The 27,783-nt window shown below is 73.0% G+C and overlaps 2 protein-coding genes across 2 annotated transcripts in view; both read right to left on the bottom strand.

The window, feature by feature from the left end:
* Positions 1-1,302: 1,302 nt before the first annotated feature.
* STOML2 (stomatin like 2) lies at positions 1,303-7,963 on the bottom strand. Its single transcript, XM_029061663.2, has 10 exons — positions 7,875-7,963; positions 5,409-5,543; positions 4,414-4,513; positions 4,208-4,266; positions 4,004-4,105; positions 3,773-3,907; positions 3,336-3,480; positions 3,096-3,175; positions 2,582-2,710; positions 1,303-2,373 (listed from the first exon to the last, which is right to left on the bottom strand). The coding sequence occupies exons 1-10, from the start codon at positions 7,917-7,919 to the stop codon at positions 2,266-2,268; spliced, it is 1,038 nt and encodes a 345-aa protein (XP_028917496.1). The 5' UTR covers positions 7,920-7,963; the 3' UTR covers positions 1,303-2,265.
* A 2,895-nt stretch (positions 7,964-10,858) lies between these two features.
* The window catches only part of FAM214B (family with sequence similarity 214 member B), a 34,113-nt gene continuing 17,188 nt past the window's right edge, over positions 10,859-27,783 (bottom strand). The window contains exons 3-11 of the mRNA XM_029059854.2: positions 19,605-19,760; positions 14,729-15,045; positions 14,098-14,515; positions 13,694-13,752; positions 13,430-13,535; positions 13,156-13,314; positions 12,963-13,031; positions 12,675-12,850; positions 10,859-11,180 (exon numbers count right to left, since the gene is read on the bottom strand). Of these exons, the coding sequence (XP_028915687.1) occupies positions 11,027-11,180; positions 12,675-12,850; positions 12,963-13,031; positions 13,156-13,314; positions 13,430-13,535; positions 13,694-13,752; positions 14,098-14,515; positions 14,729-14,979 (1,392 nt within the window). The 5' untranslated portion in view covers positions 14,980-15,045; positions 19,605-19,760 and the 3' untranslated portion in view covers positions 10,859-11,026. The remainder of the gene's footprint in view (positions 11,181-12,674; positions 12,851-12,962; positions 13,032-13,155; positions 13,315-13,429; positions 13,536-13,693; positions 13,753-14,097; positions 14,516-14,728; positions 15,046-19,604; positions 19,761-27,783) is intronic.

Genomic DNA, 27,783 nt, shown 5'->3' with positions numbered 1-27,783 from the left:
GAAGGCGTGATCCGTCCGGAACCATCGAGCGAGGGAGAGATCACCCGACCGTCGAGCACTCCCGCGGCTCTCCCCCCACCCTCGAACCCGCCGTCCGTCAGCGGTACCGACCGAGTGCTGGGTGCGGAGGACCGTACCAAGCGCCGGGGAAAGTACGCCACGGTGGTTTGTAGATCCAGTCCCCCGCCAGGATCTTAAAACCCCCGGGGGCCGGCGGGGAGGGGAGATTCAGACATCACCGGACGTCGCGCAGGGGAGATAGGAGACAGCCAGGATATGAAAGCGCGGCTCGGTGGGAAGAGCCCGGGCTTGGGAGTCAGAGGTCGTGAGTTCGACTCCCGGCTCTGCCACCCGTCAGCTGGGTGACCGTGGGCGAGTCGCTTCACTGGGCCTCAGTCACCTCGTCCGTAAAACGGGGATTAACCGTGAGCCCCCCGTGGGACCACCTGATTCCCCTGTATCTCCCCCAGCGCTCAGAACATAGTAAGCGCTTCGTACCGACATCACGGCAGCATGGCCGAGCGGATAGAGCCCGGGCCCGGGAGTCGGGTCACGGGTTCCAATCCCGGCTCCGCCACGCGCCCGCGGCGTGACCCTCACCGCGCCTCCGTTCCCTGAACTGGGAAATGGGGATCGGGACCATGAGCCACGGGGGACAGGGACGGTTTCCCCCCCGCTTCGCTCGTATCCGGCCCGTAGTGAGCGCTTAACACCGCCGTTACCGTACTCGCGGTGCCGTGGGGCTGGGGTGAGCGTCACGCAGTCGAGCGCGGGGGCGACCCGGAAAAGGAGGCCGTCTTGGATCGATCTCACCCGTCCACCTCGCCTCCCCGCGCTCGGGTCCTAGCCCCCTCCTTTAAACGCCGTCACCCTTAACGTCTCCGAGGGTCCCCCCCCCACCACCCCCCGAACTCCTCGAGGGCAGGGATTTCGCTTACTAGCGTCCTCTCTCAAGCGCTCGGCCCGGGGCCCCGCCTCGGGGAGGGCCCTCGGTCGGTACCACCGGTCGGGTCGAGGACATCCCCGAGGTTACAGGGAGAAGGGAAGGTGGCGGCCCCGGGAATGCTAAGCGGGGGCGGCGAGGATCTGGGAGGGAGAATGAGGCAGGGCGCGTGGAGGGCGGGGGGCCCCCGTCCAGCCGGGTTGACCTGCATCCATCCCGGGGGTCAGCACGGAGCGCTCGGCGAGGACGACGACGATACGTCTCGAGGCGGGGCGTGCCGCGCGCCGAGCTCTCGGGAGAGCGCGATCCGACGGACGCGTCCCCCGGCCAGGGCGGGCGGGGACCGACGAGGCGGAAACTCTCCCTCCGTGATTTATTTCGGCACCCGTCTGCCCCGCGTCGGCCCCCCGCGGCCCCGGAATGGGGCTCTCTAACTCCGGTGACTCTCCCGTCCCGGCCAGGTCGCGCGGCCTGGCGGAAAGGGCCCGGCCGTGGGAGGACCCGGGTCCCAATCGCGGCGCCGCCCCCCCGTCCGCCGTGGGACCGCGAGCGAGTCGCTCCGGGTCTCCGTGCCTCGGTCTCCCCCATCGGCGAGACGAGGATCGAGCCCGTGAGCCCCGAGGGGGCCCGGAACGGAGCCCGGAGGGGCAAGCCCGGCTAGCGGGTGGGGGGCAGGGCACGATGCGGGGCAAGACGGTGGACAGGACGGGTTGCGGAGGCAGGAGGGAACCGTCTCGGTAGAAAGACCGGCTAGGGATCCCAGGAGAGAGGACTCCTCCGCGGCGTCGAAGGAGAACTGAGAAGAGTACGGCGCGTCCGACTCGACGGAGGCAGCGGCGGGCGCGTCTCCGCCGGCCCAAGGGTTTGGAGGGGAACGGGAGGAGGGAGACGGGGCGTCCGCCGGGGGGCGTGGTGGGGTCCAGAGAGGGGGTCCGCATCTCTCGGGCTCCGGGAGGCGTGGGGGTGTCGAGGACGGGGCGGGACGAGCTCGCCTGGAGGGAGCGGGGGAGGTCTCGCTTCGCCCCCGGGCCCGAGGGAGAGTCTCCCGCCCGGGACCATCCCGTCCCCCTCCCCGGCCCATCCCGAGGCCCTTGGATCTGCGGTCGTCCCACCGGCCATTTATTACACGGTCAGAGTTCAGATAAAAAAATAAAAACCGGGTCGGGGCCGGGGGCCGCCTCTCCTCCTCCTCCTCCTCCTCCTCCTCCTCCTCCCAGGTCCCGGCGGGCGGGCCGGCCCTCCCCGGGGAGCTCCGCCGGGTCCCGCTCTCCGTGCCGGATGGTCTCCGGGGCCGTGGGCCGGGCGCTCGCCGGGCCCCCGGGCTATACGCCGGTCTCCCGCCGGGGAGGGCCCGCCGGGGCGGGCTCGGACGGCGGGTCCCGGGCCGCCGGGGAGGTGGGCTTGGTGAGGGCGCCGTAGACGCCCATCGCCTGGGGGAGGAACGACGTGAGACGCGGGGCCACGCCGAGGGGCCTCCGCCAAAACACCCACCCTCTCGCTCCGCCCTCCCGGAAGGCCCCCCCCCCCGCCGCCGAACCGCCGCGCCGCCCGCCGCTTCGCGGTCCGGTTCCCGAGGCTCCCCAGACCGCCCCGAGGCGCGTGCGGGTAGGGGGCTCCCGCCCGGCGGGCGGCCCTGACCTGAGCCACCATGGCGGAGACGTCGCCGGGGCTGGACGGCAGCAGGACGGTGTTCGAGTCCTTGGCCAGCTTGGAGAACGCGCCGACGTACTGCTCCGCCACCGTCAGCGAGGCCGCCGCGTCCCCGTTCTGCATGGCGGAGGGAGGGAGGGAGGGAGGGAGGGAGGGAGACGGACGGACACACGCAGGGGCGGCGTCACCACCGGGCCCGGGGCCAATCTCCCAAGGAAGCGGAGCGGAGGAGCGCCCCGAAGGCCGCCCGGCCCCGCGGCGTCCCGCTCCGCCGCGGCCTCCGGGAAGGCCGGGACCCCCTCGCTGGGTCCGATCTCGGCTCCGCGACCTCGGCGGCGGGGAGGGGAAGGGGGCGGGGGAGGAGGAGGAGAGACGGCCCGGCCTCCCTCCCGTTACGGCCGAGTGGAGCAACGCGCCCCGGAAGGGCAGAGGGGACGCGGGCCCCGGGAAGGAGGGAGCGGGAGGGAGGGAGGCTCGGCCCACCCCGGCGCCGCCCACTCACGTGTTGCGCCAGGGCGGCCGCCAGGATCCGGATGGCTTCGGCCTTGGCCTTGGCCTTAGCCAGCACCGCGTTGGCCTCTCCTGGGGAAGGGCGGGCGGGACGGTGAGCGAGCGGGCGGCGGGACGGGGCCGTGAGAGGAGACGGCCTCCCGCGACCCGGGGGCCCCCGGACGGCGTCCTCGGCCCTCGGCGCCCGAGCACGGTCGCCGCCGCCCCGGCGGGTCCCGCCCGCGCTCCTCACCGGCCGCCTGGTTGATCCGCTCGGCCTTCTCCGCCTCGGAGGCCAGAATCTGGGCTTGCTTCTTCCCCTCGGCCACGTTGATGGCCGACTCGCGGGTCCCTTCCGACTCCAGCACCGTGGCCCGCTTCCTCCGTTCCGCTTCCACCTGGAGGGCCGGGCCCCACGGGTCACCGCCGGCCCGGTGGGCCCCACCGGCCGGATCCACGGGAGGGGGAGACGGAGCCCCGGGCCCCCGATCGAGCGCTCGCCGCGGGGTGGAGGGAGGCAGACGGGGCCGGCCGCGGTCCCCGCCCCACGGGGGGCTCCCGGCCGCAGACCCCCCTCCTCCGGGCGAGGTGACCGAGGCCCAGCCGAGCGAGGCGACCCGTCCGGGGTCCCGCGGCCGAGCCGGGACGGGAACCCGCCACCGCTCCGTCCCGCCGCCGCGGCCCCCGCACCTGCATCTGCATCGACTCCTTGACCCGAGGGGGCACGTGGATGTCCTTGATCTCGTAACGGAGGCAACGGATGCCCCAGCAGTCCGAGGCCTGGTTAATGGCGTCCACGATGTTGGCGTTGAGTGACTCGCGCTCCTACGAGGGGGCGGAGGGGGGCGGTCGGCACCCCGCCGGGTCCCGGGGGTCCCGCGCCCCCCGCCCCCCCCCCCCCCGCCATTCCCCGCCCCGTACCCGGAAGACTTTGTCCAGAGACAGCTTGCCGAGCTCCGACCTCATGGTGGTCTGGGCCAGCTGCGTGACGGCGTACTCGGGGTCTTCCACCCCGTAGCTCGCCTGCCGGGGGAGGACGGCGGTGGGTGCCCCGAGCGGGGCGGCGGGGGGGCCGGGGAAATGGCGCCGGGCGGGACGGGCTGGGGGGCGGCCCGAAGCGGGTACCTTATAGGGATCCATGATGCGCAGGTACAGGACGCCGTCGATCTGCAGGGTCACGTTATCTGCCCGGCGGGACGGGGAGGGTCGGGGGGTCGGAAGGCCGGGCCGGGGGGCCGGGGGACGTCTCGGGGCCCCTCCCCCGCCCGCGGAGGGGTCGCCTCACCCACCCCGCCCCCTCCCCGGGCCGGCCCCACCCCACGCCGCCTCACCCAGGGTCACCGCCGACTGCTCGGGCACGTTGATGACTATCTCCTTGAGGCTCTGCACGTAGCGAATGCGGTCCAGCACGGGGATGAGGACGTTCAAGCCCTGGGGGGGGGGGCCCGGGGGCGAGGTCGGGACGTCGGCGGCCGGCGGGGAGGGGGTCGCCCGGCGGCCCCACGGGGGCGGCGACGGGCCGGGGGGAGGGATCCCCGGGCCGGAGGGGAGGCCCGGGAGTCGCTCGAGGTCACGGCGACATCCGCTGAGCGCCCGCCGGGCGCCGCGCCGGGGGGCTCGGGGGCGGACCGGGCGGGACGCGGTCCCCGGCCCGCGCGGGGCTCGCCGGCATCTCCCAGATGGGGTCGCGGCGGACGGGGCCGGGATCGGAACCCGGGACACCTCCCGACTCCCGGCCGTCGAGCCGCGCTGGCGCGGAGCCGGCCGCGCGCCGGGGAAGCCCGGGGCCGCCCGACCGCCCGGCGTTCGTTCGCTCCGCGGTATTCATCGGGAGCGCCGACTCCGCGCGGAGCACCGCGCTAGGCGCTCGGGGCGGACAGACCGCTGACAGACAGAGCCGGTCCCCGCCCTCTGACGGGCCCACGGTCTGACCGGGGGAGACGGACGGACGAGGACGGCGGCAACGAACGGAATCGGGGGGACGGACGCCTCGCCCGACGGAACCGAGGCGCCGGGCCCCCGGTGAGCGCTTAAATGCCCGTTGCCCACCTGTTCGTTCCAGGCGCTTAGGACGGGCGCTCCGCGCCTCGTAAGCGCTCAATAAATACCATCGAATGAACGAATGGATGAAATACCCTGGTGACCCTCACCCTCCCCAGGCTCCGCGGGAAGGAGACCCGGAGGGCGGGACGCGGGAGTCGGGAGGAACCGGTTTCCGTCGCCTCCCTCCCCCCGGGGCCCCGGTCCCCCCCGGCCGCCAAAACGGGGCCGGGGCCCGCGACCCCAGACCCGGCCGTCGGCACCGTCGGGGGCCGGGGGGTCCTACCGGCTCGAGGATGCGGTGGAATCGGCCCATCCGTTCCACCACCCAGGCCTCCTGCTGGGGCACGAAGAGCAGCACGGTGTTGCGGGGCAGCCCCGCCAGGCAGCGGCGCCGGGGACCCCGCCACGGTCCGGGGCCCTGGGGAGGGGGGCCGGGGATCAGCGCCGCCCGTCCGCTCCTTCCGTCCCGCTCGCCCGCGGAGGACGGCCCGGGGGAGGCCGGCGTCCCCGGAGGGGGGCGGAGGGCAGGGAGAGGGCAGGGAGAGGGCAGCGCTCCCGTCGCGCCTCCCGTCCCTTCGCTCCGCCGTACGGGCCGGGCGGCGCGCGGACCCGAGCCGCTCCCCCTCTCCCGCCCGCGGCCCCCGATCCGGGCACGTGGCGGACGGGGGCCGGGGGCGCGGGTTCCGACCCCGCCGCCGGCCCGCGTGACCTCGGGCAAGTCGCCTCGCTCCCCTGGGCCTCGGTTCCCTCCCCCCCGCCCGCCGTCCCAAGGCCTCGGTGAAGGCCCACCTCCTCCGAGAGGCCTTCCCAGACTAAGCCCCGGGCGGCTCCCTTTGCCCTCGCCCGCCGGGGGCCGCGGCCCCGCGGCGCTCACGGGCCCGTCTGCCGTTTTATTCCCTCCTCTCCGTGCCCGTCTCCCCTTCTCCAAACTACCAGCTCGTCGCGGGCGGGGGACGTTATCTGTTTTCGGTGGCACCGTACCTCCCCAGGCGCTTAATACGGCGCTCCGCACGCGGGAGGCGCTCGATACGGCGCCCCGCGCCGGTGAGCGCTCGACGCCGCACGCCGCAAGCGCCCGACACGGCGCTCCGCACACGGGTGAGCGCTCGATACGTGCTCCGAACACAATAAGCACCTAATACAGCCCGGGCAGGGGAGTCAGGAGATGCGAGTTCTGACTCCGGCTCGGCCTCCTGTCTGCCGTGTGACCTCGGGCAAGTCACTTCGCTTCTCTGGGCCTCGGTCCCCTCGTCCGTCGAATGGGGACGGAGACCGTGAGCCCCAACGGGGGACGACCCGATGCCCTTCTAGCTTCCCCGGCGCTTAGAACGTAGTAAGCGTTTAAGGCACGCCGACGTGATTGTGGCGCTCCGTGCGAACAAGCGCTTACTACGGTGCTAGGCGCACGGTGAGCGCCGACTCTAGCGCTCGGCACCGGTGAGCGCTCCCCGCGGTGCTCCGCACACGGCGAGCGCCGAATACAGTGCCCTGCGTCGGTGAGCGTTTAATACAGCGCTCTGCGCACAGTAAGCGCCTCAATCAATGCTCTGCACCGGTAAGCGCTTACTACAGTGCTCCGCACACAGTAAGCGCTTACACGGAAAGCGCTTACTACAGTGCTCTGCCCACAGTAAGCGCTTAATACAGTGCTCTGCGCTGGTAAGCGCTTAATACAGCGCTCTGCACACGGTAAAACTAAATACAATGCTCTGCACCGGGGAGTGCCTACTACAGCGCTCTGCACCGCTGAGCGCTTAACACGGCACTCTGCACACAGTAAGCGCTTAATACGGTGCTCTATGCGCGGTAAGCGCTTAGCACGGTGCTCTGCGCACAGTAAGCGCTTAATACAATGCTCTGCGCCGGTGAGCGCTTAATACGGCGCTCTGCACCCAGGGAGCGCTTACTACAATGCTCTGCACCGGCGAGCGCCCACTCCAGTGCTCTGCACCCAGGGAGCGCTTAGCACAGTGCCCCGCACCCAGGGAGCGCCTACTCCAGTGCTCTGCACCCAGGGAGCGCCTACTCCAGTGCTGTGCACCGGTGAGCGCCCACTCCAGTGCTCTGCACCCAGGGAGCGCCTACTCCAGTGCTCTGCACCCAGGGAACGCCCACTCCAGTGCTCTGCACCCAGGGAGAGCTTAGCACAGTGCCCTGCACCCAGGGAGCGCCTACTCCAGTGCTCTGCACCCAGGGAGCGCTTAGCACAGTGCCCCGCACCCAGGGAGCGCCTACTCCAGTGCTCTGCACCCAGGGAGCGCTTACTACAACGCTCTGCACCGGTGAGCGCCCACTCCAGTGCTCTGCACCCAGGGAGCGCCTTCTCCAGTGCTCTGCACCCAGGGAACGCCTACTCCAGTGCTCTGCACCCAGGGAGAGCTTAGCACAGTGCCCCGCACCCAGGGAGCGCCTACTCCAGTGCTCTGCACCCAGGGAGCGCTTAGCACAGTGCCCCGCACCCAGGGAGCGCCTACTCCAGTGCTCTGCACCCAGGGAGCGCCTACTCCAGTGCTCTGCACCCAGGGAGCGCCCACTCCAGTGCTCTGCACCCAGGGAGGGCCCACTCCAGTGCTCTGCACCCAGGGAGCGCTTAGCACAGTGCCCTGCACCCAGGGAGCGCTTAATAAACCCCACCGAACGCATGTGGCCTCCCCGGCCCGGCGCTCAGCACAGCGCCCGGCAGGAGGAGGTGCGGAGCGCTGCCCTAAGCGCTGGGGGGGGGGGGGGGGGGGGGGGGGCGCGCGCTCACCTGCAGCGCGAGGAGCCCCGGGCCCCGCGCCACGCGCGCCAGCATCTTCGGCCGCCGGAACCAGCGAGACGCGGGGCTAGAGCGGCCGGCTGGCGGGCCAGAGCGGCCCCTCTCGCCTCCCCCCCCCGGAGGCGCTTCCGGTCGGGCGGAGGCCCCGCCCCCTCCCCGCCCCGGCCAATCAGCGCCTCCCCCTCGGAGCGCCGGCCCTCCGGCTCCCGAAGGGCTTTGCGCCGCCTCACTGCCCCCCCCTAGAGGCGTGGCCGTCCTGGGGCCTCCGTCCTGATTATGCGGCCTGATAATCTCAGCGATAGGATTAGAATGCATCAGCGTCGCATTTAATAATGCAATAACGTGGGTATTTGTTAAGCGCCTACTATGTGCCGAGCACTGTTCTAAGCGCTGGGGGAGACACAGGGGAATCAGGATGTCCCACGACTATGTGCTAAGCGCCGGGGGGAGGGGCGAGGTCACCAGGTGGCCCCACTGGCTTCACCCGCCCCCCCCCCCCCCTTTGACAGTTGAGGTCGCTTGTTCATTGTTCATGCCAAGCGCTTAGTCCAGTGCCCTGCACATAGTAAGCGCTCAATAAATACCACTGAAGGAACGAAAGGTCACCGAGGCCCCGAGAAGCGACTCGCCCAAATAACGTTGGGACTTGTTAAGCGCTTACCCCTGTGCCGAGCACGGTTCGGAGCGCTGGGGGAGATCCAGGGTCATCGGGGGGTCCCACGTGGGGCTCCCGGTCTTCAGCCCCATTTGACAGATGAGGGAACCGAGGCCCCGAGAAGCGACTCGCCCAAATAATGTTGGGATTTGTTCAGCGCCGACTACGTGCAGAGCACTGTCCTAAGCGCTGGGGAGGATCCGGGGGGACCGGGCTGTCCCACGTGAGGCTCCCGGTCTTCATCCCCATTTGACGGGTGAGGGAACTGAGGCCCCGAGAAGTGACTCGCCCCAGTAATAACGTTGGGATTTGTTCAGCGCCGACTCCGTGCCGAGCACGGTTCTGAGCGCTGGGGGAGAGACGGGGGGGGGGAATCGGGTCGTCCCACGTGGGGCTCCCGGTCCGAATCCCCATTTGACAGATGAGGGGACCGAGGCCCAGAGAAGTGCAGGGACTCGCCCACGGTCACCCAGCTGACAAGCGGCAGAGCCGGGATTCGAAGGCACGACCTCCGACTCCCCAGCCGGGGCTCCTTCCCCGAAGTCACGCCGCAGTCCCACAGCCGACAGGAGGAGCGGCGCTTAGTAGAGCGCCCGGCACCCGGCAGACGCTTACCAGATCCCACGGTCGTCATACACAGAGAAGCGGCGCGGCTCAGCGGAAAGCGGCCGGGCCGGGGAGTCAGAGGTCGGGGGTTCAGATTCCGGCCCCGCCGCCGCCGGTCGGGTGACTGTGGGCCGGTCACCTCCCGTCTCGGGGGCCTCGGCTACCCCATCCGTAAACCGGGGCCCCACGCGGGGCCACCCGCTCGCCTCGTCTCCTCCCCGGCGCTCAGGACGGTGCTTGGCACCTAGTAAGCGCGTGCCAAACATCGTCGTCACGAGGCGGCGGGCGGGGCGGGGTTAGAACCCGCGACCTCGGACTCCCAGGCCCGGGCTCTCGCCGCTGAGCCACGCCGCTTCTCCGACGGCGGTGTCCGGCGGGCGCTGACTGGGCGCCGAGCGCCTTTCTGAGCGCTGGGGGGAGGACACGAGGCGATCGGGTCGTTCCACGCGGGGCCCGGCGTCTCGGTCCCCATTTTACAGAGGAGGGAACCGAGGCCCAGAGAAGCGGAGGGACTCGCCCAAGCTCACCCGGCTGACCAGCGGCGGAGCCGGGATCGGAACCCACGGCCTCTGACTCCCCGGCCCGGGCTCCTTCCCCCCGCGCCCCGCTGCCCCTCCACGTCTAAACGACCGTGGGAGGCGGTAAGCGTCTACCGGGTGCCCGGCACCCTACTAAGCGCCGGAGCAGACGCCAGGTAAGCAGGTGGGCCTCGGGCCCCGGCCCACACCGGGCTCACGATCTTCGTCCCCGTTCTGCGGAAGAGGCGGCCGAGGCCCAAGGCAGCGAAGGGACTCGCCCAGCGTCGCCCGGCAGAGGAGGAGTCGGGATTAGAACCCCGAGCCTCCCGGGCCCGCGCTCTCCCCCCCGCACCCCGAGGCCGCGCCGCCCCGTCGCTGGCCGACGCCAGACTCTAAAAGGTCAGCTCCAGCTCCAAACGAAGATTTATTAAATGGATTTTTTTTAAAAAAGTACCCGGTACGATTTTTCTCTTCATATTTTTCTTTTTTCCGGATTTTTCAAGTCTCCGCCGACGCCGCTCTGCCCCTCGCCCGGGGCCGGCGGGGACCCCGGGAGCCCCGCGGCTCCCGCGCGGGGGAAGGCGGGACCCTCGGCCGGGGGTCCGGGACCTCCGACCGCCCCCCGCGCTCTGCCCCTCACCCTGTGCCGCGCCCTGGGCTCCCGTCCCATTCCCTCCCCGCGCTCGGGCCCGGCGGCGGGATCGAGGGGAGGAGAGAGAAAGAGGCAGAAAGGAGAGGAGGAGAGGCGGGAGGCCTGGGGAGGTGGGGGGGAAGGGCCCGGCCCTCCACGTTCGGTCTCGACCTCGAGGGGACGGACGAGGAGACGCAAGAGAGGGACCGAGGAGGGCCGGGGGGGCCGGGAGACGCCTCGCGGGGGTCCCCCGGCCCCGCGGCGGCCCGGGGAGCCGGGCAAGAAGAACACACGGCGGTCCGCGCCGGCCGAGGCCGACGGCCCCCTCGCCTGGAACACGAGGGCGGGCAACGAGGGGCGGGCCGGCGGAGGGGCCCGGGAGGGGGGGGCGTTCAGGGTGGAAGGGTCTAAGGTTCGGCCCCAAATAAGTTATAAATTAAAAAATAAATAAAAGCCCGGGGGAGGGGGGGGCGGGGGGGGGGGGGGGCTCCGCCATCCGGGGCCGCCCGGCCCGGGACCCCCCGGTCCCCTCCCCACGGCCGCGGACCCCCGGCGCCGGGGCGTCCCGGCCCGGAGGGGGGCGGAGGGGCGGAGCCGGAGGGGCCCGGGGAGGACCGGCCGGCCTCTGGGCGACGGATCGCCGACGACACGTCCTCGGCCGGGCCGCCGCCCCCCCTCCGCCGGCCAGCCGGAGCGGAGGCCTCGCGGGCGGCGACCCCCGGGGGCGGGCGGGTCAGGGCAGGGGCGAGTAGCGGGGCTGGCGGGGGGCCTCGGTCAGCGCCTGGAGTTCGTAGGGGAGTCCCGTGTCCACCTCCAGGCTCCGGCGGGAGAAGAGCAGCCGCAGGTCCCCGTGCAGGTACAGCCGGCCCGAGCGGGAGCTCCGGAACCTGCCGGGAGGAGAGCGGAGAGGGATGGGGCGGGGGGCGGCGGGAGGAGGAGAGGCCGGGCGGCCCGGCGGCACGAGCCCGGGCTCGGGGGCCCGAGGGCGGCGGGTTCTCGGCCCGGCCCGGGCCCGCCGCCGGCCGGCCTCCGAATGACGATAACGTCGCCGTCCGTGCGGCGCTCCCCGCGTGCCCCGATTAGACCGTAAGCCCGGCAAAGGCCGGGGACCGTCTCTATCCGTCGCCGACCTGTTCATTCCGAGCGCTTAGTCCAGTGCCCTGCCCATAGCGAGCGCTCAGTAAATACCACTGAACGAAAGGGAGACGCGGGGGGGATCGGGTCGTCCCCCCGTGGGGCTGACGGGCTCCAGCCCCATTTTCCAGATGAGGTCAGCGAGGCACCTAGGAAGTGAAGTGACTCGCCCGAAGTCACACGGCCGACGCGTGGCCGAGCCGGGATTCGGGCCCGTGACCTCCGACCCCGGAGCGTGTCCGCCGCGTGACCCCCCCCCCCCCCCCCGCCCCGGGGCGGGTCGCTTCGCTTCTTCTGGGCCCCGGCGACCTCACCTACGAAAGGGGGATGAGAGCGGGAGCCCCGGGCGGGACGGGGACCGCGTCCGACCCGATCGCCTCGGATCCGACGGGCGCTCGGGACGGTGCTCGGCGCCCAGCGGGCGCTTAACGGGTACCGCCATCCTCTCCTCTTCTTCGTCAGGAAGGAGATGGCGGGCGGCCCCGGCCAGGGCTCGGCCGGGCGGCCGGCCCAGAGCCGACCCCGGGGTGGCCGGCGATCCGGGGGGGGGGGGGTCCGGGCGGCGCCGGGACCCGGCCCGTGAGGCGGGGGTAGGGAGGCCGGTGGGGAGACCGATCCCGGGAGGGGCGCCGTGCCGGGTGCCGGGGCGGGGACGGGACGGTCGGGTTAGACGCGGTCCCCGTCACCCATTCGGTCGGCTTCCCGGGACGCCGGCCGCGTGCGGGACGCTGCGCCGAGCGGGGCTCGGGGAGTCCAGTTGGGCAACAGGGAGGGACGAATCCCCACCCTAGGCCGTGAGCCCGTCTAGAAGCGAGTCCCGCCCGGGGCTCACACGCTCGACCCCCCTCGTACGGAGGAGGGAACCGGGGCCCGGGGGAGTGAAACGGCCCGTCCGAGGTCGCCCGGCGGACGGGCGGCGGAGCCGGGATCGGAACCCGCGCCCTCCCGACTCCCAGGCCCGCTCCGCCGGCGCGGGCATCTACCCCATCGCTCGGAACGCCGCCGGGCACGTAGCGGGCGCCGGCCGAGTCCCGTGACTATCGGTCTGGTCCTCGTCCATCCGACCGGGTCGGGCCGTCCCCCCCCGGTCACGCCTCCACGGGGCGGGGGGGCGGGGGAGGGCGGCGATGGACTCCCCGAGCGGATCCCGGTCCCCGGGGAGACGACCACCCCCCCCCCCCCCCCCCCGAGGGCGGGGAGGGAGCCCAACGGGCCGGAGGGCCGGCGGGGGCGGCCGGGACCCCTACCTGAGGTGCAGCAGGTAGCAGAGGAGACGCCGGGCGGGGCCGGCCCCGTCCCCCTCCCCCACGGGCACCAGGAAGAGGCGGTGGCGGAGGAAGGTCGTGTGGGCGGCGGGCATGTCCGAGAAGTCGAAGGTCACGAGGAACATCTTCACCACCGTCTGGTTGGGGTTAAATAAGGTCTGGGGGGGACGGGCGAGGAGGGCGAGGGAAGGAGCGGAGAGTCAGCGGGGCCGCGCCCCGCCCCGGCCCGCCGCCCGCCCCGCCCCGCCCCCCGGGCCGGGGGAGACTCACCACTTGGACGGTGCCCGCCTTGGGGACGCCGTAGCCCTTCCGCCCCAGCGGGGTCAGGTCCGCGACGCCCTGGGGAGTCCGGGAGAGTCGTCGGTCCCGGTCCCGGACCCCGGACCCCTCCGTCCCGCTCCCCGAGGCCCCCGCCCCCGGCTCCCCGGGCCCGGACCCGCCGCCGCCCCGCCTCGCGCCCCACCAGGAAGGGGGCCGGGGCGCCGTGCTCGGAGACGTCGAAGAAGGTGACGGACACCGGCAGGGTGACGTGCGGCGGGCAGTAGGAGCCGCTGGCCCCGATCTCCGCCGTGAAGCCCTCGATGTGGCCGGACGGCGCGAAGCGGCCTCTGAGCAGCGACTCCTGGGGCGGGGAGGGAGAGCACGGGGAGGGGAGAGGCCCCGGCCCCCCGCCCGCCCCCGCTCCCGCCCCGCCCCCCCGGCCCGGCCCTCCCCGTCGGCCCCCCCGGCTCGGGTACCTCGAAACTGCCTAGCAGGGGGCGGCCGACGGCGGGTCGGGGCGACGCCGGGGGGCCGCCGGGGCTCGGCGGGCCCGGTCCCTTCCGCGGCCTTTGCGGGGAGCGCCTAGGAGGACCGGGGCCATTCGGGCTCGGGGACTCCGGGCCAAACCCCTCCTCTCCCTCCGCCCGCCTGCGCCGCCGCCCCCCGCCCCCCCCCGTCCCCCCGGCCGCGATTCCGGCCCCCCCCGGGGGGGGCGAGGGGGCCGACGGGGAGACACTCACAGCCTCAGACAGCGGGCTCCTTTCGGCCTCCGCCCGGCGGGGCCGCCGTCGGCCGGGTCCTGGGGTGGGGGGAGGCGGAGAGGGGGGGCCGGGGGTGGGGTCCCTCTCTCCCGCCCCCAGTTCACACCTGCGCGGTCGTCCGGCCCCCCGGAGTCGGCTCGGCCCTTCCGCCCCCCGGGGCCCAGACGCGGGCCGGAGCCCCGCCGCCTCCCCCGTCGGCGCCCGCCCGCCCGGCGCCCTCCTCCGCCCCTCCTTCCCGCCCCGCGCCCCCGACCCCCGCTTCGGGGCCGTCCGACGGGGGGCCCCCGGGGCCCGGACGCCCGGGGTTCGGGCCGGGAGACCCGGGGCTCCGTCGCGGCACGGGAACGCCGACCCCCACCCCGGCCCGCCCCGGGGCCGCTCACCTGCGGGGGCTCCCCGGCGGCGGCGGGCGGCGGCGGGCGGCTCCGGAAGGGCACGGCTTTGGCGTCGGGGCCCCGGGCCGGCGGGGCCGGGCCGGGCGGCGTCCCCCGCTGCCTCCGGGAGGCCGGGCCTTCGTCCCGCGGGCCGGCGTCGGGGCCCTCCCCGGCCGGGATCAGCCGCCGCTTGGCGGGGCAGGGCCCGGCGGGCGGCGGCCCGGGGGGAGTGCACTCGTGACCGCGTCCGTTGGGGGTCCCCGGGGGTTCGCCGGGCCAGGGGCCGCCCCCGTCGCCCAGCCCCGCCGGGCGGTCCCCCGCGTGCCCGTGCGGGTCGGCGTCGTTTCCCGCGCGGCCGGCCGGGCGCCCCCGGCCCGGGGGCCGCCCCGGGGGCCTCCCGCCGCCCCGGCTCCGGGGGCTCCGGTCCCTGGCGTGCAAAGTACCGCGGAAAGGCTGGGGCGGAGGCCGGGGCGGGTCCCGGGCCTCGTCGGTCCCGGGGCGGGGCGCCCCTCCGCCCCCTCGCTCCGGCGCCGAGAGGCCCCGGTGAGGGGGGTGCCGGGCCGGCCCGCCCGGGGCCGGCTCCGGGCTCGGCGGCTCCCCCGGGCCCCCGGGCCGCTGGGCCGGGAGCCCCCCGTCCCGCCCGGGGCATCCGGGGCCCCGTTTGGGCTCGCAGGGGCCCCCGGCCGGGGGGCCCGGACGCTTCAGGGACCCGCGGGCCTCCGGGGGCCCGGCCGGCGGGGAGAAGACGGACACCTGGTAGACCCCGCGGGGACCGGCCCCCGCGGCCCGGCTGAAGCCCATGAGCAGGCCGGCGCCCCGGCCCCCCGGCCCGCCCGCCGGGGGCCGAGAGGGGCCGGGCTCCGGCGACGGCTCGGCCTGAGGGTGGCGCATGGAACTCGCTCAGGGCGGCGTCCCCTCCGGCAGGCCCGCGGTCCGGCCCGGGGGGCCCGGCCACATCTGCGGGGAGGAAGGAGAAGGGCAGGGTGAGCCTCCCGTTTCGGCCTCGTCCCATCCACCCCCGCCACGCCGCGAGCCCCTCCGCGGCCCGCCCCGCTCCGCCGTCCCTCCGCGCCGTCTCCTCCGGCGCTTACTTCGACGGTCGGCCGGCGGGAGGGCCTCGGCGGATCCCGCCGCCGCCGGGATTCCGATCGCCAGGCCCGCGGGAAGCGCTCGGCCAATACGACCGCACGAGCAGCGCGCACTCGACGGATACCGCCGCGGGCGCGTCCCGCTCCTCTCCCCCGGACGCCCCCCCACGCCCCGGAACCCCGCGCTCCGGTCGACCGCCGGCCCCGGGCGTTCGCTCGGCCACGGGAGGCGCGAGGGGCCCGGCCGGGCGGGCGGAGCCCGGGTCCGGGAGTCGGGAGAAGGGCCGGGATCCGATCGCACGGGTCCGCCGGGTGACCTCGGCTCGAATTCTCCGGGCTTCGGTCGCCTCATCCCTGAGATGGGGATTAAGGCGGCGAGGCCCACGTGGGACGGGGTTCGGGTCCCGCCCGACCAACTGGTATCTACCCCGTCGTTAGATCGGCGCCGGGCACGTGACGAACCCGACGGAATCGGCGAAGCCCTTCCTCCGTGCCGGGCCGCTGGGCTCGCCCCCGCGGAGTATGAAGACAGACCGGCCGTCTGCCACCCCCCGACTCCTCTACGAGAGCATCGGGACCCCCGATCCGCCCGCTGGGCCGGTCCCTTCTCGGACCCCCCCCCCCGGCGGCTTCCGCCCGCCCGACCGCCCGGGAGAACGGATTCCGTAGGAGGAGAAACGTTCTCCTTCGGTTCCGAGGCTTCCTTGCCCCCTCGGGCTTCGGACGGGCGCCCCTGACGTAGCCGAAGGGCGTGGGATCGGGACGATTCCCCGTCCGGCCCGGCCGCCCGCTTCGCGGGGCCGCGGACTTCCGACGCCCGCCCCCCCCGCCTTCGCCACGGGCAGGGTCCTCCTCGTTCTAGCCTGTCCTCGTACAGAAGCTTCCCCGGTCCCCCGCCCGGGCTGCTCGCCCGCCCCCGTTCTTCCTTTCGTCTGATCTTCCCCGGGACCCGTCCGTTCCTTCGGTCGTATCTCCTGAGCGCCTGCCGCGTGTCGAGCGCCGGCTTTGTGCCGAGCGCTGAATCGAGCACCAGGGTAGACGACGACGGCGGTCAGGGCGGCCGACGTCAGGCACTCTACCGAGCCCCGGGAAAGGTACGGGGTGATCGGGCCGGACACGGTCCCCGTCCCACACGGGGCTCACAGATCGGGGAGGAGGGAGAAGGGCGGAATCCCCATTTTACAGACGAGGCCACCGAGGCGAAGGGAAAGGAGGCCACGGCGGGCCGGGGGCGGGGCCGGGATTCGAAACCCGATCCTCCGCCCGCCAGGCCCAGGGTCTTTCCGCTGCTCCTCGGCCACTTCATCGCACCCTCGCTCAAGCTGCAGCTCCCAGATCTCGATTCGGCGGTGCCGATGTCGGGGGGCGGGCGGGGGAAGGTGACACCACGGTTTTATATCGTGGCCAGACCGCCCCTTTCCGATTCACTTTCTCTTGTCCCTTCCCCGGCAGGGTGGCCCTTCTGGCCGCCCCGTCCCGATCGGTTCGAACAACAGCCCCCGAGGCAGGATTCCAAGGTCTCCGCTCCGAATCCCAACCGATGGGTCGGGGGCCCGTCCTCGTCTTAGTGAAACGGAGACGGTTTCTTCCCGGGGAGCTCTCCCCGGCGCCCGTTCTCACGAGGGGCTCATCTGCTACCTTTCAGCCGCTTAACTGAGCTCAACTCTCAGCTTAACTTAACTCAGCTTAACTCTGAGGAAGTCTCCTCGGTCTACACGGCCCCTCTCCCCCGACCGGGACCCGGCCTGGAGGTTTCGCTCCCTTTCCCGGCTCATCCGTGGGGACGTTCGGCTAAACCTGTCCCGATCCTCGTCCCCGGGGGGGGGAAGCTCCACCGTTTACACCACCGTCTACCCTTCTCCACCGAGGAGGGTTGTTGTTTACACCTCCCCGTCGCCGCCCCGCACCCCTATCGCTCGGCCCAGGGGAGGGCAGATCGGGCCCGGCTCCAAGACGGCCGCCGCCGCCCTCGACGGCTCCTCCCTGGCACCGAGCCGAGCGCGGACGGAGGTGGAGATCTCCCAGCGCGCCGCAACCCGAAAAGCGGGGGCACGTTTAGGGGCGTGGGGGGCGGCGGGCGGCGGCTACGGGCGGCCGATCCGGGGCACGTAGCGAGACGGCCGCGGCGGAACGACTCGCTGACGGTCCTAAACCTCCCCGTTCCCGTGAGGCCCGAGCGGCTCCGATTCCCGGGGACCCCGGTCGACGCGTCGGTCCGTAGCTACGGCGCGCCCGCCGGGCTCGGGGCGTCCCGCTGAGCGCTTGCCGGCAAACGGCCGCTCCTCCCGTAATTAATAAATGATCACGCCGGCATGGGCTAAGCGCTCACCGGGGGGCCAAGCGCCGTCCCGAGCGCTGGGGTAGGCGATGGAGCGCACGGTCTCCGCCCGCCCGCCCCCCCCCCCCCCGGGTCCCTTCCGAGCTCTAGGGTGGCGGTCGCCCGCTCTCCGGGCCTGGTGGGCGTTCTCGATCCGGTCGCGGGCGACGGCCTTTTAGACCGCGAGCCCGTCGCGGGGCAGGGGTCGTCTCCCCCCGTGGCCGGACCGCGCCTCCCGAGGGCTCGGTCCGGAGCTCCGCGCGCAGTGAGCGCTCGATAAATACGAGCGGAGGAACGGAGCCACGGCGGGCCCCCCCGCGCGCTGGCCTAGCTCTCCGATCCGTCTCCGTCGTCTACGGAGAGGGGCAGAGGCAGCCCTCCTCGGCGTTTTCCTCCAAAAGGACGGAACTAAAATCATTCGTCCGAGCTTCGGGGTCGGCTGGGACCGACCCCAGCGCTCAGTAGGGAGTGGCATGAAGGTGGCGGCGATTTTGGCGTAGCGGATGGAGCCCGGGCCCGGGGGGTCAGGAGGTCTCGTCCCGGCCCCGCCCCTTGACCTCAGGCGAGTCCCTTGACCTCTCTGGGCCTCGGTTCCCTCATCTGTAAAACGGGGATTGAGACCGCGAGCCCCACGTGGGACGTTCATTCGTTCGGTAGCATCTAGCGAGCGCTCGCTACGTGCAGAGGCGAAACCGACAGTAGCGACGTTGGCATCCGTTAAGCGCCTGCCGCGGGGGCCGAGCGCCGTTCTGAGCGCCGGGGGAGATACCGGGTAATCGGGTCGTCCCCCGCGCGCCCTTCGTATCCACCCCGGCGCTTCGGGACAGCGCCTGCCTGGCACGTAGTCGGCGCTTAAGAAATACCGCGGTCACCGTGGTCGTCTTCGGCGGCAGTACCTTCTCACCATTTTCACCGGGAGATCTTCCGATTCCCTAGGAATCCCTCCCTGCTTTTAATAATCTACCGGAGACATTTCCAACTATTAGCTTGGGCCTTCCCCGTAAGGGGCTTTCACGCTCTCTCGTCGGCACCGGCTCCGCCTCCCCCGTCACTCCCACCTCGGAGGAGAGGGCCCCTCTGGACCGCCAGCTCGCGGTGGGGAGGGGACGCGCCCGTTCCGTTGTTCTCTCCTACTCTCCCGTTGGTTGGTTCGTTCGTTCAACGGTATTCATTGAGCGCTCACTACGTGCGGAGCGCTGTACTAAGCGCTCGGAATGAACGAGGCGGCGACGGACAGAGACGGTCCCCGCCGTATGACGGGCTTACGGTCCGACCGGGGGAGCCGGGCGGACCGAGTGCTCCAGTACGGCGCTCCGCGCACGGTAAGCGCCCGGTGAACACGACCGACCGCCCGACTGTCGGGGACGGCGTCTTTCCCTCCCCGGCACCCGGTGGGAGGCGGGACCGGGGGGGCACCCGCCGCCCCCTTCGGGCCCGGGCTCCGGTCGGAGGAGGAGGAGGAGGAGGAGACTGGAGACGGAGCGAAGGGGAACGGCTGACCTCCCACCCCGCCTCCCTCCCCTCCTCCTCCAGCCCGGCCCGCTCACTCCGCTCCTCCGCCGCCGCTCACCTCCTCGCCGGGCCTCGCTCCGGCCCGTCCCGCCGTCCGCCCCCGGCCCGGAACGCCCTCCCTCCTCACGTCCGCCACCCGACCGCCCCCCCCCCCGGCCCGAAGCGTGACCGAAGGCCCTTCTCCTCCGAGGGGCCTTCCCGGACCAAGCCCCGCTTCTTTTCCCCGTCGCCCTCGCCCGTTTCCGCGTCGCCCCGACTCGCTCCCTTTGCTTCCCCTCCGCCCCCGCCCCCGCCGGCCCCACGTCCCCGTCCCCGTGATTTTACTTGTCTACTCTGACGTCCGTTGGTTTCCGTCGCCGTCCGTCTCCCCTCCCCCGTTTAGACCGCGAGCTCGCTGCGGGCAAGGGGCCGTCGGCCTCGATGGCCGTGCCGCCCCTTCCCGATCACGCGGTAAGCGCTCGATAAACGCGACCGGACGGCCGGCCGGGCTCGCTGCCCGAGGCCCGGGCCGGGAGTTCCCGCGGGGGGAAGGGGACCCGTTCCTCGACCTCAGAAGCCCCCGCGTCCCTCTCCCCGGTCCGGTCGGCCCGGTCACTCACCACGCTGAGGGGGTTCCCGCTCCGGGCCGTCGGCTCTCTCGGGCCCGCCGCCGGGGAGGCTCCGGGACGCCGTCGGCCGGCCGCCCGGCCCACGCCCGCTCTCCCGGCGCCGTCACGGCCACCATCCCGGGCCGCTCCTCTGCTCGAACGGCACCGCTGGGGAGGGAAGAGAAGGGAGCGGCGGTCGGACGGGCGGCGGGGCCGCGGGAACCGCCCCCTGAGCGCGCGCCTCCCTTCCTCCCCCGCTGCGGCCGAGTCCTCTCTTCCCCATTTCCACCCCCCGCCGCCCCCTTCCCGATCTCGGATAGGACCGGCCCGGCCGGGGGATCCCGCCTCGGTTTCCCCACGCCGATCCACCGTCCCTAAGAGCGGCCCGTCCCTCCCTTCGATCCCGGCCCCAGGGGCGGGGCCCTACGAGCGGTCCTCCGGCCCGGCCCGGCCCGGCCCGGCCCGCCCCCCTCGTAAAGGCTAGAGTCGGCGCCGGCCGCCGACCCTCCCCGAGGTTCGGCACCCGGATCTGCCGGCTCTTCCCCCTCCCGCCGGTCGGCCGATCGTATCGACCGAACGCTCGCCGGGCGCGGGGCACCGTGCCGAGCGGCTGGGGGAGGACGGTGTCGCCATACAGACGGATTCTCTGCCCGCGACGGGTCCCCGCCCCCTCCGCCCTACTGCTTAAACGCCCCGACTGCCCCCTCCCGTCCCCTCCGCTCCCTCCGTTCCGGTTGTCCCCGCTCCCGGCGATCCTTCTGCCGCCCCTCGGGTCCCCCCGACCCCCAGCCGCCCTCCACCTTGCCACCCCGAAGCGGCCCGGGAGTCAGAAGGTCACGGGTTCTAATCCCGGCCCCGCCACCCGTCCGCGGGGCGACTCGCTTCTCCGGGCCTCGGTTCCCTCATCCGGAAGACGGGGACCGGGAGCGGCAGCCCCACGCGGGACAGGGACGGCGTCCGACCCCGTCCGCTCGCATCCGCCCCGGCGCGCGGTAGCGGAGCGGCGTGGCTCAGTGGAAAAGCGCCCGGGCTTGGGAGTCCGAGGTCACGCGTTCGAATCCCGCCTCCGCCGCTCGTCGGCCGGGTGACCGTGGGCGAGTCGCCTCACTTCTCTGTGCCTCAGTTCCCCCATCTGTAAAATGGGGATTAACCGGGACCCTCAGGTGGGACGACCCGATCGCCCCGTATCTCCCCCAGCGCTCAGAACGGCGCTCTGCACGTAGTAAGCGCTTCACAGATACCGACATTATTATTATTATTAGAGGGCCCGGCGGACGGTAAGCGCTTAACCGACATCACGGTGATTATTCGCATCACCATCATCATCGTTATTATTATTTGCTCCTCGCCTCCCTGCTCCTTCCGGGTGGCCGAGCTCCTCTCCCGGGCCGGCCGGCTCTTTAACGAAAGCCGGGCTCCCGACTAGGCGGAACCGGGGTTTTGGGGGCGCGGGGGGGGGGGCGGTGTCCCGCAGCCCCTCCCACCCCGCCCTGCGGTCGGCAGATAAGCGGCCGCCGCGGGGACCCCACCCCCACCCCCACCCCCGGCTCGGACCGGGCCTTAAACCCCGGCAGGCTCGGGCCAGACAAGCCACCCGGTTCACCACGTTCCCAGAGACGCCTCCCATGAGCCACGTCCCCTCAGGTTCGCCCCCTCACACGCTTCCCCTCCGAGGCACGCGTCCCCCCCCCCGGCCAGAGACGCCAACCCCCACGTCCACCCCGAGGCCCCTCTCCGAGACACTCCACGCCCTCACCCACACAGCCGTCGGTCGTACCGCCGGTCCTCCTCGCCCCTCGACCGATCCGTCCGCCCCCCAGTCCCCGCTCCAACCGTACCCCCCGTCGCCGGGGCGGGCAGGGAAAGAGGAGGGCGGGGGGCGCTCGCCGCGAGACCCGGCCCGCTTCCCGCGGGCCTCCCCGACGGGCCGGGCCCTCGGCCCGCCCCGGGCCCAGCTCCCCGAGGCCCCGTCTCCGGACCCGGCCCGTTCCCCCGAGACGGACGGACGCCCGGCTCCGGACCCGCCCCTCCGTCCGAGGCGGGGCCGGGCCGGTCCGGGAAGAGAACCGGAGTGGAGACGGAGACGGAGTCTCGGTTCCTCCCCGCCCGGCCGAGGGACTCCCGACCTCAGAAAGGAACCCGAAGCTCGGTCTCCGCCGCTTCCTCCCGGCCTCCCGGCCGCCGCCGCCGTCGCCCCGTGGCGGGACCCGGCGCGGCCCCGCTCCGTCCCTCCCGCCCCGCGGAGGGTGCCCAGACTTTTCACGCCCCGCCCCCGCCCCCCCAAACCCTCGGCCCCCTCCGGGCCGGACGTCTCCTCGGACGTCCGCCGTCCCGAGCCCGGGGGAGAGGCTTCCGCCCCGAAGCCGCGGCGCTCCCGCCGTCCCGGGAGGCGCCCCGGGGATGACACGACGCCCCGGACGACCCCGGCGCGGCCGGCATCCGGTAATCACGCCCGGCCCTCAGGCGGGAAGCCGAAGGGACTCGCCCCCGGGCCGGGCTCCGGTCCCGCGACTCCCGCCCCGTCGCCCGTCTTCTCTCGGGGCACACGGGGGTGGGGGCCGTCGGGTCGCAGACCACGGTTCCCGCAGCGCGCCCGAGGAGCCCGGGATTCCCGTCCCTCCGCCGGGGTCACGAGGCGGAGTTAAAGTCTCCCTCCCCGCCGTCGGCCCTAAACGGGCCCGGCTCCCTGTAGTCAGCGGAGGCGACCGCGGGGCCGGAGAGCGGAGACGCGGACGTCGACGGCCCCGTCGTCGGCGAGAACCAAGGGCCCTCGGGGTCTTCCCCGCGACCCTCGGGGTCTTCCCCGCGACCCTCGGGGTCTTCCCCGCGACCCTCGGGGTCTTCCCCGCGAGCCTCGGGCCTTTCCTCGCGACCCTCGGGGTCTTCCTCGCGACCCTCCGGGTCTCCGTCCCCGGCGCCCCCGTCCCGTGCGTCTGCCCCGGCCTCCCGGCCCCCCGAGGGCTCCCGCCGCCCGGCCCTCCGCCCCGCGGCGGCCCCTCGGTCGAAGCCCCGCGGGCCTCCGTCCTCCCCCGTCCGCTCCGGCGACCCCGTCCTCGCCCGCCGACGGCGGGACCGCCCCGGCCCGGCCTCTCCCCCCCCCCCCGCCCCCTTCCCCGGGCCGCTCCTCCGGCCGTCCCGGCGCCGCCCGCGGGCCCGTCGGAGGCCGGGGACCGTGTCCGTCCGTTCGGGGCGCCGGTACGGCGCTCCCTCGGTCTCTCCCCCTCGATCCCGCTCCCCCCGACTCAGGTGTCTCCCCCAAGCCCACCCCCTGTGCTCTCCCCGGTCGTTCATTCGACGGCATCTCCCGGGCGCCCGCCAGGTGCGGGGCACCGAACCGAGCGCTCGGAATGGACGATCGGGCCACGGAGAGGGAGACGGTCCCCGCCCCACGACGGGCTCCCGGTCCCATCCTCCCCACCCCCCGGCCCGGATGTCCCCCCGGCCCTCGGCGCAGCGCTCCGCACAGAGTGAGGCTGGACGAACGGCGGCGGCGTGATGCCGATTCTTCCCCCTCCCGGGCGGGACACTCACCCCTCGCCCGGCGTGCAGACAAAGGGCCTGGGCCCCGGTGTGCCCGTCCGTCCGTCCGTCCGTCCGTCCGTCCGTCGGTCCGTCCGCCGGCGGCTGGGCCTCCCTCCCTCCCTCCCTCCTTCCTTCTGTCCCTCCTTCTCTCTCTCTCCCTCCCTCCCGTCCGTCCGTCCGTCCGTCCGCCCCTCTGACTCACGGGCCATTTCCTACCAGCTGATGGGGGCCGCGGCGCCCCGCCCCCCCCACGCGAGCCCATTGGCCGGCGCCCGCCCCGCCCCCCCGAGGCCCCGCCCCCCGCCGCGCGCCCGCGGGCCCCGCCCCCCCGCCACGCGCCCATTGGCCCGGGGGAGCCCGTCCCCTCGAGGCCCCGCCCCCTCCTCCCCTCCCCCTCTTCCCCTTCCCTCCTCCTCCTCCCTTCCTCCTCCCCTCTCCCCTTTTCCCCCCCTCCTCCCCTCCCCCCCTTCCCCCCTTTCCTCCTCCCCCTCGCCCCCTTCCCTCCCCCCTCTTCCCCCTCCCCCCTTTCCCTCCTCCCCCTCCCCTTTTCCCCCCTCCTCCCCCTCCCCTCCTCCCCTCTCCCCTTTTCCCCCCTCCTCCCCCCTCCTCCCCCTCTCCCCTTTTCCCCCCTCCTCCCCCTCTCCCCTTTTCCCCCCTCCTCCCCCTCTCCCCTTTTCCCCCCCTCCTCCCCCTCTCCCTTTTCCCCCCCTCCTCCCCCTCTCCCCTTTTCTCCCCCTCCTCCCCCTCCCCCTTTTCCCCCTTTTCCCCCTCTTCCCCTCCCCCCTTTCCCTCCTCCCCCTCTCCCCTTTTCCCCCCTCCTCCCCCCTCCTCCCCCTCTCCCCTTTTCCCCCCCTCCTCCCCCTCTCCCCTTTTCCCCCCCTCCTCCCCCTCTCCCTTTTCCCCCCCTCCTCCCCCTCTCCCCTTTTCCCCCCTCCTCCCCTCTCCCCTTTTCTCCCCCTCCCCCTTTTCCCCCTTTTCCCCCCTCCCCCCTTTCCCTCCTCCCCCTCTCCCCTTTTCCCCCTCCCCCCCCTCCCCCTTTTCCCCCCTCCTCCCCCTCCCCCCTTTCCCTCCTCCCCTCTCCCCTTTTCCCCCCTCCTCCCCCTCCCCCTTTTCCCCCTCTTCCCCCTCCCCCCTTTCCCTCCTCCCCCTCCCCTTTTCCCCCTCCTCCCCCTTCCCTCCTCCCCCTCCCCTTCTCCCCCTCCTCCCCTCCCCCTTTTCCCCCTTCCCCCCTCCTCCCCCTTCTCCCTCCCCTTCTCCCTTCCCCCCTTTCCTCCTCCCCTTCCCTCCTCCCCCCTCCTCCTTTCCCTCCTCCCCATCCCCCCTTGCCCTCCTCCTCTTCCCCCCCTTTCCCTCCTCCCACTCCCCCCTTTCCCCCTCCCCCCACTCCCTTTCCCCCCACCCCTCTTCCCCCCCTCCCCCCCCCCGCCCCCCTTCCCTCCTTCTTCCCGGCGTTCCCGCCGGAAGCGGGGCTCCCGGTTTCGGGGGCGACCCCCGGCAGCGCCCCGTCCCGCCGCCGCCACCGGCAGCACGACGCTCGGGCCCGCGCCCCCCTCCTCCCCCACCCCCCGGATGGGTCGCAAACCTCCCGGAGGGAGGAGGGGGCGTCCCGCCGCGGGGGGGCCCCTCCCCGGCGCTCGGTAGGCGCAGGAGGGGGGCCGGACGGAAGCTCTCCCTTGCCCCGGGGTCGGGGATGACCATCGCGCCGCCAATAACAACGTGGGCGTCGGTCGGGCGCTCACTACGTGCACGGCGCCTTTCTAAGCGCCGGGGCAGATGATGGTAACGTGGGTATCCGTTAAGCGCCTACTACGTGCCGAGCACCGTTCCGAGCGCCGGGGGAGATACGGGGTCATCGGGTCGTCCCACGAGAGGTCTTCGTCCCCGTCCGACGGACGAGGTCACCGAGGCCCAGAGAAGGGCAGGGACTCGCCCACGGTCACCCGGCTGTGCCGGCATTCGGACCCGTGACCTCCGGCTCCCGGGCCCGGGTAGCCAGGCCGTCCCACGTGAGGCTCACGGTCGATCCCCATCTGACAGATGAGGTCACCGAGGCCCAGAGAAGCCGAGTGGCTCGCCCACGGCCGCCGAGTGGCGGAGGCGGGATTCGAACCCGTGACCTCTGACCCCCCCCCCCCCCCCCCGGGCCCGGCCCGGGCTCTCGCCGCTGAGCCACGCTGCTTCTCGCGCGGCGTCTCATCGGCTCTGACGACGACGACGAGGAGGGTATTTGCCGAGCGTCCGCTCGGGGCCCGGCGCTGCTCTAAGCGCCGAGATCCCGGGGCAGCAGATGGGCCCCCGCGGGGCTCCCGGTCTCCATCCCCATTCTCCAGGTGAGGTAGCCGAGGCCCGGAGAAACAGTACTCCCGACGACGATGGCATTCGTTAAGCGCTTTTACCAGGTGCCGAGCGCCGGGGGAGATGGAAAGGCCAGGAGGTGGTCCCGCCTGGGGTTCCCGGTCTTCACCCCCGTTTTCCAGGTGAGGGAACCGAGGCCCGGGGAAATAAAAATGATCGCCACGAGGGCATTCGGTCGAGCGCTTACCCGGTGTCGAGCGCCCGTCTAAGCGCCGGGGGAGGTGCGAGGTCGGCGGGTCGTCCCACCTGGGGCTCCCGGCCTTCATCCCCATTTTCCAGACGCGGGAACCGAGGCCCAGAGCGGCGAGGGGCCCACGGGCGCGCGATTAGAACCCACGACCTCTGACCCCCCCGAGCCCGGGCTCTCGCCCCTGAGCCAGGCTGGGACCCCCGACCGAAAAGCCCCTTCTCCACCCCCCGCCCTCCCCCCTCCCAGCCACCCGTCCCCTCCCGTCGAGCGCTTCCCGTGAAGAGAGCCACCGTACTAGACGCTCGGGAGAGCGCGGGAGTGAACGGTCCCATCCCCCGCCCCCGACGAGCTCACGGAGACGGGCGGCGACGCGATCCATCGCACCGCTCCTCGTCCTCCTCCAGTCCATCGGTCGGATTTCCTGAGCGGAGCGCCGTACTGAGCGCTCGGGAGAGTACGCCCCAACAGGTAGTAGACACTCCCTGCCCGCGGCGAGCTTAGCTTGGGGGGGGGAAACGGACGTTGATCGGAACAAACGGGTCACAGATGGGCGCCCGAGGGCCGTGGGGCTGAGGGAGGGATGAAGCTCGCCGCGGGCGGGGGCCGTGACCGCTGAGCGCTTAGCTCAGTGTCCCGCGCCCAGTACACGCGACCGGACGGATAAAGGCGGGCGAGCCAAGCGGCTTCCCCCGGAGAGGGGCGGCGCTTCTTAGCGCGGCGGTGATTTTCGGTCCGCGGGGCAGGATCCGGGGTCCTGGAAGGGGATCCCAGGCCCCGGGTCTCCGTCAGAAATGACCCGGGCGCCCGGCGCGGCGCTCGGCGTGAAGCGCTCCGCTCGGGAGATCCGACGGATAATAATGTTGGTATCTGTCGGCATTTGTTAAGCGCTTGCTGTGGGCCCAGCACTGTTCTAAGCGCTGGGGTAGACGCAGGGGAATCAGGCGGTCCCACGTGGGGCTCACGGTCTCAATCCCCACTTTACGGGTGCGGGAGCTGAGGCGCCGAGAGGTTAAGTGACTTGCCCAAGGTCACACAGCCGACAAATGGCCGAGCCGGGATTCGAACCCATGACCTCTGCCTCCAAAGCCCGTGCTCTTTCCACGGAGTCAGGCTGCTTCTCGGATGGAGCGCGGGTCTGTCCGTCTCCCCCGATCGGGCCGTGAGCCCGTCCGAGGGCAGGGACCGTCTCCGCCTGTTACCGATCTGTCCATTCCAAGCGCTCGGTCCAGTGCTCTGCACGGAGTGAGCGCTCCACAAATACTATCGAACGAACGAACGAACGGACGGAGGGAGATCGAAGCGGCTTGGCTCAGTGGAAAGAGCCCGGGCTGGGGAGTCCGAGGTCATGGGTTCGAATCCCGGCCCCGCCCCCTCGTCAGCTGCGTGACTGTGGGCGAGTCACTTCGCTTCTCTGGGCCTCGGTGACCCCGTCCGCCAAATGGGGATTAAAACCGTGAGCCCCACGTGGGCCAACCCGATCACCTTGTATCCCCCAGCGCCGGGAACGGTGCTTTGCACGTAGTAGGCGCTTAACGAATACCGCCATTTTTTCTCGGGGCCTCAGTGACCTCGTCTGTGAAACGGGGCTGGAGACCGGGAGCCCCACGTGGGACCGGCTGATGAGCCTGGAGCTCCCCCGGCGCTTACGACGACGGTGCTCGGCGCACAGTCGGCGCTTGACGAACAGCGTTAGCGTAAGGAGTTACCCGATGGACCGCGGTGCCGCCGGCCTCCCCGTCAGCTCGGCGGGGGCAGGGGATGGGACCGTTTATTCCCGTTCTCTCCCAAGCGTCCGGCACAGTGGCTGTCCTCACGGGAAGCGCTCGACAGATAGGATGGCCGGCTGGGAGGGGGCGTTGGAGAAGGGGCTTTTCGGCGGGGGCGGGGGGCGGGGAGTCCCGGCGTGGCTCAGTGGCGACGGCCCGGGCTTGGGAGTCAGAGGTCGCGGATTCCAATCCCGCCGACGCCGGTCCGCCCGGTGATCGCGGGCGACCCTGTGGCGGGCGGGGCTCCTCCCCCGCTCCCGCCGGCCTCGGGTCCCGGGGGGCGGGGGGGCCCGAAGCCCGGCCGCGGGGCAGAGCCGCGGGGACCGATGCCAGAGGGCGAGAAGGTGCCCGGGCCTCG

This window comes from Ornithorhynchus anatinus, chromosome 3, assembly GCF_004115215.2.
Source record: "Ornithorhynchus anatinus isolate Pmale09 chromosome 3, mOrnAna1.pri.v4, whole genome shotgun sequence".
NCBI lineage: Eukaryota > Metazoa > Chordata > Mammalia > Monotremata > Ornithorhynchidae > Ornithorhynchus > Ornithorhynchus anatinus.
The sequence above is the reverse complement of the archived record's forward strand: the minus strand, read 5'-3'. Positions and strand labels throughout refer to the sequence as shown.

Bases quoted from the DNA above. Each gene is read 5' to 3' on its own strand.
- STOML2 (XM_029061663.2), bottom strand. From the start codon at position 7,919: ATGCTGGCGCGCGTGGCGCGGGGCCCGGGGCTCCTCGCGCTGCAG. The intron at 3,908-4,003 runs GTACGGGGCGGG...GCCCCCTCGTAG, and splicing joins CTCTGGACAAAGTCTTCCGG to GAGCGCGAGTCACTCAACGC. The intron at 3,176-3,335 runs GTGAGGAGCGCG...GCCCTTCCCCAG, and splicing joins GCGGATCAACCAGGCGGCCG to GAGAGGCCAACGCGGTGCTG.